The 13,068-nt window shown below is 38.7% G+C and overlaps 2 protein-coding genes across 2 annotated transcripts; both read left to right on the top strand.

The window, feature by feature from the left end:
• Window positions 1-3,182: 3,182 nt before the first annotated feature.
• LOC125177606 (zinc finger protein 394-like) lies at window positions 3,183-7,706 on the top strand. Its single transcript, XM_047879633.1, has 5 exons — window positions 3,183-3,287; window positions 5,882-5,934; window positions 6,283-6,376; window positions 6,786-6,859; window positions 7,002-7,706. The coding sequence occupies exons 1-5, from the start codon at window positions 3,183-3,185 to the stop codon at window positions 7,339-7,341; spliced, it is 666 nt and encodes a 221-aa protein (XP_047735589.1). The 3' UTR covers window positions 7,342-7,706.
• Window positions 7,707-8,849: 1,143 nt separating this feature from the next.
• Window positions 8,850-12,874, top strand: LOC108665277 (kinesin-like protein KIN-7D, chloroplastic). Its single transcript, XM_018152012.2, has 7 exons — window positions 8,850-8,993; window positions 9,162-9,284; window positions 9,471-9,582; window positions 10,914-11,070; window positions 11,563-11,658; window positions 11,942-12,141; window positions 12,700-12,874. Exons 1-7 carry the CDS (start codon window positions 8,864-8,866, stop codon window positions 12,872-12,874), a joined length of 993 nt encoding a protein of 330 aa, XP_018007501.2. The 5' UTR covers window positions 8,850-8,863.
• The last annotated feature ends 194 nt before the right edge of the window (window positions 12,875-13,068 follow it).

Below are 13,068 nucleotides of genomic sequence, written 5' to 3'. Positions count from 1 at the left end.
GTAGTGAGCTAAACATCACCGTTGCTGAGGTTAGGTATTTAAATACTAGTTTCATTCAAATCTATTCAGTAGTTTTGGAAGAAATTTCTTGAATTTAAGCACGCATTGCTGTTTTAATCACGAATGAAGATGGAATGAAAAAAAACTCGCGAACAAAGGCACAACCGAATAATTTTTCACGAGCTAAACATTACCGTTCGGTAGTTAGGACTGTAAATTCCAAAGTTCGTTGGAATCTGTTCAATAGTTTGACAGAAATTCCTTGACCACTGAGAATTTCGGCCCGTATTGCCATATAACTATGGCAAAAACAAATGAAGGCAAAATAAAAAATTCACGAGCTAAACATTGCCGTTATGTCCTAATGAATACGTGTACCAAGTTTCATAAGAGTTAAGTTCATTAGTAGAGAGATATTCCTTGATCGTTGAATTTAGAAATTGGCTGTGAGTCATGTGCTGCACGTGTTGTCTACAAATTGTCAAACAAACGTTGGAACTTCTGACCTATACTTTGGACTGTCGCTCCCCTACCACTGTGCTGGAATAAATCCCAGCATTAGCATTATTATTAGTTTCAGTTTTAATATTTTTTAGTATCCGCGTACGCGGACAGTCGCGTTCCGGGTGACTTAGAAATTTTGGCGGTTAGAGAAGCCTCGATCCCTGTTGCCGAAATAAATAACGATGTGACACGTAGAGAAAATCAAGACTAGTAAGTGATTTTATCGTGACTAATTTTGTTCATGTTGTAGCAGTGTACTCATAGCAACTGTCTGCAATACAACTCTGTGAAATCGTTTCTACCAAACATTAATTTGATAGAATTTCCCTGGCCAGTAGCTTAACTTGTCCTATGCAGTATTACTTGGCGTATGCGACCTGTATTTTATAAGAATTCTGGTGTTCAAGACTCTCAGATAACATGAATGTGAGTTCTGATACTTTCTGATGAGTTCTGTCACTTTCTGATAACTGTGCATCATTTTCATGTGTAATTTTGCCTGATTTATCAGTGATATGAGCAGGGATGTTCAAGCATAGTTTACTGTTCCATGATTTTCTATCTCATGATGCACAACCTGAAAACTATGTTCTGTGTCATTGAATCCGGTTAAACTCATAAGTGATCTTGATGTTGTCAATTATTAGCAGTTTTGCTCCATTTGTAACGTGTGTTTGTTTTTTCTGAGACTGATTTTCTAGCTTACTGCAATATCAAAGTGATTGTGCGAATTAATCCAATTGTCTATGAATTATGAATCAATTACTATTTTAAATTCACTTGTGTAACGTAACCAGGCAGTTTGTACTGTATAACCCTGAGCGGAATTTTTCCTTGACAAAATATTTCCTGTTGCCGCCTAGATGGAAATTCTGAATATTCCTACGCGTCTTAAATTGCTCAATCGTTGCCGACTAACGTTTTATAGGAATCACCATTAAGACCAATTTTAAGTTCTGCCTTCTTACGGTACTCTGTTTTGGAGAGCACATCATGTGAAGATGAACTGAAAAGAAGTACAGTAAAATTCCAAAATTATGTATTTCATTCTCCGCAAACCATCTGCGGCCTCTGGCAATGAGGCCGTGTCAGAAGCAACGCAAAAATTAGAGACGATCCCTAACGCGGATTCTGGCTACTAATGAGGTACGTTTTGAATTTCACGCAGATCCGTTCGGAACTAATTACAAGGTAGAGAATGAACAAATTTCAAAATATTGAAGGAACGCGTAATGAATGTACTAAATTCATTGATTATGAAAAGCTTGCACAAAGGTCGTGGTGATGATTATTCAATTCCGGGATGCAATAATGCTATCAAGCCAATGTCAGTAATTCATAGTGGAGCCCAGCTGCTGACTAATGATCCCTGCATCCTACGAAAGATGCGTTTCACCACTTCTAATCTTCAGTCTTCTACCACTTCTAATCTTCAGTCTTAGTGCCCGTTCACACTAGGGGCAACACACGGGCGTCAAGCGCCTCTCCACCCCTCTACACGCGCTTCTTGTGGGCAACGAAGCGATTGATGAGCAAGCGATTCACACTTCACTGTCGCCCTGCCCATGCAACACAAGCGCCGCTGCCGCCCGCCGCACTCAGTGGAAGACTGTCCGTGGTCTAGTGAGGTTGTTTTTATACGCTGGTCCTTCACTATGACAACTAACGCCACACAATATCTATTTGGATGCTGTTTAATTAGCTAAAGATTAAATTTCAAGGCTAAATATGGTCTAATATATTCACTTAAACTTGAGCGTCTAAATCTAAGAAAGCGAGCAGAACCGTGACCGGTTAGGCCGACCTCAACAATAAAAGTGAATATGAAAACGAGACCAGCGGAAGTCAGCTACGCCGCTGTATGTGGTCATGTCATGTACAAGGTTTGCATCGTTTTAAACATTCTGTTTGCTGCTACTATCCTTGTAACCGCGATTATTTCCAAGATGGTTACAATCCACACCATGAAACTAGTAAGTTGCAACTATATTAAGTTATAACTTGATTAGCGTGTTGATCGGGTTCTAAAGGCCTGATCCCTGGTGGAATCAAGTCACGAAAAATACAAGAATCGGCAACAGGCCATGGGCTATTTCTTCAGTGCCGACACTTCTTAACACGTTTTTCTTAACTCAGCTTCGCGTTTGTTTGTTTGTGGATTTGTTTGTTGTTAACATTGACAACGAAAATTAGCCCATTTCTGATTGCTCTAGAGATCTGAAATTCGGCATGCAGGTCATTTTCGCCTAACAATTTCAGATACAATCATAAAAAGTAGCAATTAGAGACCTAAATTAGCTTAATTGAGTAAAGTATATATATATATATATTAGTATAGGTTGGCAGAATTCCTTCTTTCAAGCAGGTTTCATTGAAGACCAGAGAATTTGTTTTATTCGCAATTTTCTTATTAGCTTTTTCAATATATCGAACAATATTTTTAGTTTGAACTTTGAACTGGCAAATCGAAAATCAGGTTACCGATGGACATTTTTATTTCGTTAACGACGTTTCGAATGTTTCTATCATTCATTATCAAGTTAAAAGGCGCATTGAGTGATGAAATTAGCGTCGACATAAGTACAAAATCAAGTAAATAGGATACTTAGGCATCTCATTAGTGCGTGCAATTAACAAGTGTATTAAACAGTTAAGTAGGCATCTCATTAGTGCGTGCCATGGAGGCGATGCTGCCTGTTCCTGCAGGACTGCTGCCTGCTCCTGCCTCCTGCAGCCTCCTGCTCACCGCTTCCCCCTCCTGCATCGCCCCCCTGCTGCTGCAGGTGCGTTCCTTGCTCCTGATGTCATCCTGATACTTTATATTAGCATATTTTCCATTGTACAGTGCCGGAAATGGCTATACGACCACCCCGTTTTCTCCAAATATTTTTTCTTGCACAAAAAATATGGGATTCTATTTATACGAGGTTTAACTACGTTTAATAACGTTTCCGAGGATATGCGAAAAAAATAATTTTCTCAAAATATATGAGAAGAAATTATGAAAATTAGAAAAACCTAGGTGGAAATGGTTATAAAACCAGGATAAGTTTTTCCCCATTATGGTATGTATCTCTCTGTAATATTTTCACTTCAAAAAGTACAGCAATACAAAGAATATCTTGATTTTCGTCATTTAGGGTCTTTATGGTGTACTTCTGGTGTAGTTCAGTGTCCTCACTTATATTTTTTTAAGTAAAAAATATGCCAAATGGGACAAGACTCACTGAGGCCGAGAAGGCGCACATTTTCGGATTTGTGAAATGCAATAGAAGCCAACGGGACATCGAAATGGAATAAAACGCTCAAAGCCCATTGCACAATCATTTTTTTTGCTAATCCGGACGGCTACGGGTGAAAAAAGCACACTGGACCAACACCAAAATTAACCAACAGGGATCTTAGGAGACTGTTTTCTGAGGCTTCTAAAACTTGCGCTACCTCTACTTCCATAAAATTGGCCACTGGAGTTGATGTGACAGCATCCGTTAGATATTGCATGACTCGAAGAAATTCAAATACATGAAGAGTAAAAGTGCCCCTGTGCTCCAACAAAAGCATATTATCAACCAAAAAAATTTAGCGAAAAAATTTGCTTATTGGTAAAGGGATGGCACAAGATTATCATCAGTGATGTAAAAAGTTCAATCTTCATGATCCAGATAGATGGCAATGCTATTGGCACCACTGGAACGTGAGCCGGAATTCTTTTCCAAGCGGCAATCTGGTGTTGGTTCGGTCATGGTTTGGAGAGCGTTTAGCCGAAAGGGAAAATCAACTCTAGCTATTTTACGTGGTTACAAGATTCCGAGGCTTACAAGCACACGCTGTTTTACCAACTTCTCCCGTTTGCCGATGAGAAACATGAGGGAACATATGTTTTCCAACAAGACAATGCTTCGATTCACACCTCAAAATCAGCAAACATGTGCCTTTCCGCCTTATATATACATGTGCCTTATATATAATATATATATATATATATATGCAAGTTTGATTGAAGACCAGAGCATGCTTCTTATTAATAATCTTCTTATTCGTCTTTTCAATGACTCGAACTAAGTTTCTAGCTGGCGCCGGGAGATCAAACAGTAGGTTACCAAAAGACATTTTAATAGAATGCAACGTTTCGAAAATACAATTTTCATTATCAAGCTGAAGATGGTTTTACAACATTTGAAATTGAATTTGAAATGACTGAAGTACATATGAATGGTATAGTGGATACAATAAAATAAATAATGTGGATACAACAAAATATAAACTTAAAATTACTCTGAAAATAATTTCAGCGTCCGGACGAATCCAGTAGTTTGGAGGTTGATAGCCGGAGACTCGCTCTTGATAATGAGGGCCTCAGCTATCGTCAATCTCGATGGGTCAGGGCACCGCATAACTATGCTGGTGCAGGCTTCCAATGTCGCTCGGGTGATGGTCTCATTGTGGGCTTCCCGCATGTGGTTCTTGGGTCCTCCAGATTGTAGATGGCATGTGAGTCGGCGGCTTAAGGTCGTGCTTGTAAGACCAATGTAGTTTACATTTTGAAGAAGTCTACAACCTTCTTTATTACATGAGAATTTATAAACAACATTAGTTTCTTGAAGCAGTCCGGATTTTTTACAGGGATTATTGTTCATTACGATGTTTTTAATTTTCTTATTTTTGTAGTAGATCAGAAGTTTTATTTTTTCGTTATCTGTTGTGCTCTTGGTATTATTATGGATAATTGACTGGAGGACTCGTTCATCCACTTTGTAGCCTCTGTTCATCTGGTTTTGGTATAGAAGACCGTTGTGATGGTTCCATCAGATATTACTTCATTGTTGGTTCGTTTTTCTCTCGATCGGTAGTTTGCAATTTCGGTGTCAATTGTTCTATTTGAAAAGCCATTGTTTACAAGAATTTGTTTACACGATCTGAGTTCAGTTTTTAAATCACTCTCAGATGTGCAGGTCTTGAATGCTCTTTGGATGAGAGCGCGCACTGCGCTGGTTTTATAGCGCTGAGGGCATTCACTTTTTTGCGTAACAACGGACTAAAAAGGATAAAATAAAATACTTAAAAAAACTTTTTAAATAACCACGTTTTTCTTGTGGACTAAAAAGCAGAAAATAAATAATGACTCGCCCCAAAAAACGTGGGTCGGGCTGTACGTTCACCATCAAATTTCCAAAATTCGTGTATTGTATGCTTTTCGCTATAATCATAAATCTGCCCGTTTTTGGGGGCAGATCTCACGTTTTTTGGGCGAGCCATTATTTATTTTCTACATTTTAGTCTACAAGAAAAACGTGGTTATTTAAAAAGTTTTTTTTTTAAGTATTTTATTTAGATTTAATTTTATCAAAAAGTTAATCTTATTGGTTCTGTTCAATAGCTATCACGCGCCCTCGCCCTCGCTGAAGCAGAGCTTCGCCAGATTCAACAACGGTAAGAATTTTGTAAAACTTATAGACCTTGAATTGTAAAATTTTTTGTTGAATGATATACAAAAAAATACAAACTATTATAGCTGGTTCGTCAGACGATGCCAGCAATCCCCACAATTTCAGCATCCAGCACACCGAATTTGAGAAGATGGTAGTAAGCTTATGTAATAAGTAAGTCAGCTTATGTAAAATATGTAATGCTAACCTGCTAGTTGAACATCCCATTAATACTGCCTCTTTTTCCTCTCCAGCAGCATCACTCGACACACAATCACAGCATCACGAGAAAGAAACAAACTTGGAATATTTATATATGAATTACGCTGTTCAGTTTGTAATTTATTTGCAGAGAGGCCGAGAATGGAGAAATTAGGGCAGAGCTGCGGGCCGAGGTGGATCGCCTGCGCTCTGAACTTGCTGACAGAGATCAGCAAATCTCCCAGGTGTGATAAGGTCATCCTTTCGGTCAAAAATCGGAAATTTTTGCTTTTCAGTTTTCTTGGCCCATTTTGTAGCTCCTGAAAGTCGCGTCTAACGCAGCAATCCGCAATACTTTTTGCGGATTGCAGTCTTGAACTTCATGAAATGACCATTTTATAGCAATATTTACAAATTTTTCATTTAAAAATGGTATTTATAGATCCATCATTTACGTTAGTTGCATAGTTTTACCCCTCGTTAGAAAGCTACAACAATGCGCGTTCCAAGAAGCAAATATCATGGATGAACATGCAATAATTTTTTCGTAATGCAGTTATGAACTTATATAAGCAATAAGTAATCGTTATTGCTCGAATACCTTCTATGCTGAAAAAATTCTCTTTACCATTGAATCGTTCATTATTCCTGCAGCGTGCCATTCCTCGCATCGTGGCCATCGAGCACGTGGAAGAAGAGGCCCGTGACGAGGAGGCAGAACTCGAAATGTGAGTAACGTGCTTGCAATTATCCATAAGTTGAATAAAGTTCTAATGACAAATAAAAAATGCCTAATGCTGTATATAACTGCAATTGTTAGATGATTGTCTATAAGCCTATTCATTTGTATATCATTTGTTTTACCCACAGCCCGTCTGCGTCGCCATCGCTTCTGTTGCCCGGGTGTTCGTCCGATCATCGGCCTCGCACCCAGACTGCGTCGCCATCGATGCAGCCTGGAACCTCACGACGTGAGCGATCTAGGAGCGGGAGATCGCACAAGCGTTCTAGACCTAATAAGAAATTCAAGTGCGAGGAATGTGGCCAAACATTTGCAAGAAGGCAACATCTAGAAGACCATCAGAACACCCATCAGGAGGAAATGGGATACGCGTGCCCAATATATGGGTGCCATTTCTCCTGCGACTATAAAAGTAGTTACCACCGCCATCTGCGGACCCAGCATGCAATTAGCCCAACTAGACATTAGGTCGGTAATGTTAAAATTTATTGTCTAATTAACTCGTTAATGTTTATACGCTTATGAGCGTATATTCAAATTGCCTGTATTCTCAGCTGCAATGAACACTTACCGTAAAGCGATGTCTCTATTCACTTGAGACACAGATACTCTTAACTCAATAAAAAATTGTAATTGATTCCAGATCGTTCATGTAACTACTTCTGTTTCTGGATTGTGTTATAATCGATCGAGTTAGAATGATTCTTATCTTCATTCTATTATAGAATTAGTAAATTCTTATATTGTTTGGCTTATTTGTGAATGGCTTCAGTACTACTCCTCCAGCTTTGGAGACGATGTATCTTTTCGGGCTGTCTTAATTCCTTTATTGCTAAATTTTGTGACCTACGATAAAGTCTGGGATTAAAACTGAACTGCAAGCAACGATTTCATCTGATTAAATTACTTCCATTGGCCTCTATTTGTTTTGATCCTTTTGAAATATTAGCTGTACATCTGGAAGAGGTTTACCTCAAGCGTAAGGAGAAATTTCCCTACACTTTGCTGTTGTAAGGAAAGACAACAACGATGTCAAGATGCTGTCAAATTACCATGGTGTAGAGCCGACTGAAGAAGTGAGAGGATGGAGCAAGCAGAAGAAGGACCAGGTCTCATTAGAACAACCCAAGTGCATCGCCGATTACAAGTACATGTGTGGCGTGAATAAAATGGATTGGCTCATCAATAAATACGGGATCAAAGTTTGTGGAAAAAAATTGTATTTTTCACTTTTCACAAAATTTCTCGACACGACAGTCATAATTCCACACATTCTGTTTTATATGGCAAACGGACAAATGCCCCTTGCTGGAATTCAAGAGAATAGTAAGGGTATATGTGCATGTATCATCTTTGTCAGGTCGTCCATCATTCAGTAAGCAATGAGAGCGGTGGGTGATAGATGGAAGAAGTAATTCAGGGCATGTTCTGGAGAAAACAGATGGTGGAAGACAACGGAAGTGCGTGGTTTGCAAAGTAAATGTCCAAAAGGAATGTACCAAGTGCATCGTTGGGCTACACGTTGAAAGCTTCCCTGAATGGCATCAGTGAAATGACTCTCATTTTGAGGGTAGTTATTACTTTCATATATTTAGTTTGAAAGGAGCAATGTTTCTTCATGTAATCTCATTAGTTTTGTGGTGACAAATAAAGGAATGTGCATTTAGCATTAGAAAGAAGCACTAATAACACATACTCACTTCATAAGTTTGGGAATAATAATAAGAACGGTGACGAAAAATAATTGGTATTTTTATTACCCTTTTGCCCATGATCCCCATTTGGGACTTTTTCTTTAAACTACTGCTACTCTCATTATATTGTGCAGAAACTGTTTTATATGATATATTTACACCATATGAAGGTGTTTAGATGGAAATTTCACGAATCAAGAATTTGGGCGTTAATGGGTTAATCTCTCGTCTAGTCTTTAGAGAAAAAATAATTCATTTTTTTTTCATGTTCTGTATTTTTTCAGATTGCATTAAAAATGTTGGATGTTCAGGTTTTCATTCGAGTTACTCCTGGCACCAGTGATAGGCACTGGGAGGTGGAGGAAGATGGCCGTAGCCTCCGTCAGGTCCACACTGAAGGCGCCGATGCAACGGTTCGCTCTTTTGGTGGGTTTTCTAAGAAACTTGTGGGTTGTATCCATGCAGTAACCCAATAAATTTTTAGATTGTATGTATCTCATTATATATCTGCAAAATTGGAAATATATGATTGAAAATTTAAGATTGAATTGAATAATATGACATAATTTATTTACTATTGTTATTGTCTTGCAGATAGAGTGTTCGACGGAAACACCAGAAACGTCGAAGTCTTCCGGTGCGCGATGATGCCTCTAATTGAGGGAGTCTTCGAGGGATCGAATGGAACCCTCTTCGCATATGGGTACACCGCAACTGGTGAGGCGGTATTTTACTTACGATCAGAAATATTCAGCGGAGAACTTGGTGAAGGTGGAAAAATTGCAGAAATTTACCTCTCCCAATCTCATGAAATAATATGAATAATAAAAATAAAATAATTGAAAATTTGTATATCACGTAATGCTATTTTCAACATGTTTTCACCTAAATATCGACATACAGGAAAGACTCACACTCTCCTTGGGTGCGAGGAGGATCCTGGGATCTTCCGCTTGGCCATCGCCAACATCTTGGAAGGCGTTCAGAACGCGCAAAACCGCCAGTATATGGTCAGGTATGTTCTGCATTCCTCACAATGTTCAAATTTAATGAGAAATGGGCCAATTGAAAGGCTGAATTATTTTTAAAATAGGTTTAAGAAACTTTTCCGTCCGATTGGAAAGCTCAAGTAACACCATTGTTCAAAAAAGGTGACAAGATTAGCCCCCGGCAACTATCGCCAAGTCAGTCTGACAAGTGTTGTTTGTAAGGTAATAGAATGTGTTGTGAGGGATAGGATTATCGATCACTTGACTGCTCACCATCTCATATCAGATTGTCAACATGGTTTTATCGCCGGTAGATCCTGCACCACTAATTTATTATCTACGTTAAACGATTGGAATCGCCTGCTGGACGAAAAGGAGCCAGTGGATGCATTTTACATCCAACAAACTTCTTGGACTAATCAGACGCTCATACGAGTTCCTATAGATGCAGAAACGATGAAGCAGTTGTTTTTTGCTGTCGTGCGCCCAAAACTAGAGTTTAAAAGTGTTTTGTGGTCACTGAAATTTTAAAAGGACGAAAATTTAACAGATAATGTTCAGAGACGTGCAACAAGGATAATTCCAGGCTTAGAGGGCAAGTCCTGTGAAGAATGGATGGAGATTATGAAGCTTTTAGGCCTCAGTTATCGACGTCTGCTTCTGGAACTCATTGAAGTATGCAAGTATACTCATGGTTTATACAAAGTCCCGAAGGATTACTAGTATTTGAAACCAGAACCAACACCAGGGGCCACGACTATAAACTAAAATAATATAAGTCAGTACTCACTGCAGTGAGTGACAGATCGAGAGCGCTGCATTTTCTCGTCGACGAAAACTTGAAGTCACGGACGGGCAGACAGACGGACGGACAGATGGACGGACTGACAGTATTTTTTTTCCATAAATGAGAAAATGCGCTAAAAATTGAGCTGCAACTTATCCACGCGGCAACATTTCTGCTCGCTTTGAATCACACCGACATGTGGAACAGCCTCCCCGATTACGTCGTTGGCGCTCCGAGTATGAACGCGTTCATGAACAGACTAGATGAAGCAAATTGAAAAATATATGTGCAGACTTGAAATGCCTAGCACCATATCGAACCCGGTGGAATTCTAGTAGCTATTTCGAACTATCGTCAGTCCTGAAAATATACGGTCAAATGACACGATTTTAGATCTTCTGTGAACAAGTCACGAAAATTAGGAATCGGCGACAGGCCACAGCAGGCCTACTCTTCAGTGCCGACATCACTATGTTATGTTATGTTTGTCATTTGTCATTATGTTTGTCAGTAAGAATGAAATTTTCAATGTTCCCATAACTTGCTCACTGATGCCGACTTTTTTTTCAGAGTCTCCATTATCGAGCTCTACATGCAGAAGTTCTACGACCTACTGGTTGGCCGCGCCAACGCCCCTGGCAATGGGCCTTTGATGGTTTCTCATGACGCAACTGGCGACTTCAACCTGCGGGGCCTCACAGAGGAAGTTGTCGCCAGCGAGCAACAGGTAACGCGTAATCTTATGAACGTAATGATTTTTCACCATAAATAATATGCGTTTAAAAATTACTTTTTAAAGAAATCACATCTAAAGAATCCAGTGTCTCTGATGTTACACATGTACAATGAATTTCTAATTTTATTTTCAAATATTAAAAAATTATTTTAGAGTTTTTTTTAATACATAAAAATTTTGTAAATTTTCAAAATTATTTATTCTGTCAAGTGATTCGTGCATTGTCTCCAACCTTATGCAAGTGTGCAAAATTTCAGATCGATTGGACAGGTAGAAGTGTGTCAAATTTCGTTTATAAAATTTGTAGCAGACAAAATTATTTATACTTTTTTAGTATTAAAAATGTTTTTTTTTTTAATTTTTTAAATTATTTATTCTGTCAATTGATTTATGCATTGTCTCCAACTCTACGCATGTGTGCAAAATTTCAGATCGATTTATAGACAGCTGAGCCTATCACTAAATTGATCTGATTTTACGCAGCTACTCTCACTGCTGCAAAGAACAGAGATGAACCGTCAGGTGCGACCAACACCCAAGAATGAGCGCAGCTCCAGGTCGCACGTCATCTTCAGAATCGTGAGTGTCCTTTAGCCGTACGGTCACGAACATCATCGGCTGATTTACGGCAAACTAGCTCGGAGTGGCATCATCGTAGGCTCGGAGTGGCATCACTATCGCGGCTGACCACCTTGATGCATGCTCTTAAAAACTGCTTGTTAACTCTTAAAAACTGTTTGTTATTAATTTCATTGGGTTTTTTCTTGACCTAATGAAATTTCTTGACCTAATGATAGCACAATGAAATTGTTTTTGGATTCATTACTGCAATGACGTGTAATATATAGTTTTCTATGCGCAGAGAGTAGAGTATGTGGAGGCGGGTTCATCTGATAGCCACGTGGCTGCGACAGGGTCGCACCTCCTCATTGTGGACCTGGCCGGGTCGGAGAAGATGTCGAACCCTGGCGGCCAAAAGGACGAACTGTCGAAAGAAGGCATACAGATTAAGCAGGACCTCTTAGCTCTGAACAAAGTCATTGGAGAGCTTAGTAGAGGAAGGTGAGTCGTCGCTATAGCAATAGCTGATGTCAAAAAAGCCTACCACCTTTTCATAATAGTTTATTTTAATAGTTATTTTAAATCAGTTCTGTAAATATCTTAACACGTTGACTACGATTGCTTCATCTTGTACTATTATTTCATTTTTAGTAACGTTTTTAAAGAGTTTCGCCAGACGGTCATTTTTTCCGGACAAATTCCGTGATTTAGTTTTTCTCAATTGCGTTGGCTGGCTAAAATTTGTGATAGGGGTACTTCCTAATTAAATTTTAAATACTGCAAAAAGAAAATGAATGGAATTTTTATGCAGAAGCTACAAATAAACTAGTATATATTGAGTTATCGTCCTTTTTTTGGCCTTTTTTGTTCTCGGATTTGGCCGATTTTAGGCAACCAAAATTGTGTATCACTACGTCCTGGAGAAATACATTTCGTGGTACGCATATGTACCACTTCGTAGTCAACGTATTAATAATTTCAGTTGTAATTAATTAATAGTTTCCATTTAAACATTAGACGATGGTTGCATCTAATAGTTTTAATTTTGTACGTTTCCAGACCCGTCGCCACTTATCGCGGCAACTCTTTGACGGAACTGCTGCGAGGCTCATTAGAGGGCAACGTCCGACTAAGCATCCTGTGCACAGTCGACGTCTCCTCTGCAAATGAGACGAAAGATACTCTAAGGTATCTCCTATGTAATCAAAGTTTCAAAATATATTTAACTATTTGAGGTAACATGCCTGAATTGAATTATATTAAATGTTAATTTTGTTAATTTTTTCATCTGCAGGAACTAAATTTTAATTATAGAGAAAAATAGAAAAATTTCGTGTAGTGACCGCATTTAATAAATTTTTTCAGTTGAGATTTAAACCTGTGCATTTTTTCAGTTTTTCAATTGATGCCATTTTCTCTGTGTGACAG

Source organism: Hyalella azteca, unplaced genomic scaffold (assembly GCF_000764305.2).
Source record: "Hyalella azteca isolate HAZT.00-mixed unplaced genomic scaffold, Hazt_2.0.2 contig3500, whole genome shotgun sequence".
Lineage (NCBI taxonomy): Eukaryota > Metazoa > Arthropoda > Malacostraca > Amphipoda > Hyalellidae > Hyalella > Hyalella azteca.
Note: the sequence above shows the minus strand (reverse complement) of the source record. Positions and strands in the feature narration are given on the sequence as shown.

Coding starts and splice junctions, on each gene's coding strand:
- LOC125177606 (XM_047879633.1), top strand. CDS start 3,183: ATGGAGGCGATGCTGCCTGTTCCTGCAGGACTGCTGCCTGCTCCTGCC. Junction 6,377..6,785: donor GAGATCAGCAAATCTCCCAG/GTGTGATAAGGT, acceptor TTATTCCTGCAG/CGTGCCATTCCTCGCATCGT. Junction 6,860..7,001: donor GAGGAGGCAGAACTCGAAAT/GTGAGTAACGTG, acceptor TTTTACCCACAG/CCCGTCTGCGTCGCCATCGC.
- LOC108665277 (XM_018152012.2), top strand. CDS start 8,864: ATGTTGGATGTTCAGGTTTTCATTCGAGTTACTCCTGGCACCAGTGAT. Junction 9,583..10,913: donor AACCGCCAGTATATGGTCAG/GTATGTTCTGCA, acceptor CTTTTTTTTCAG/AGTCTCCATTATCGAGCTCT. Junction 12,142..12,699: donor GGAGAGCTTAGTAGAGGAAG/GTGAGTCGTCGC, acceptor GTACGTTTCCAG/ACCCGTCGCCACTTATCGCG.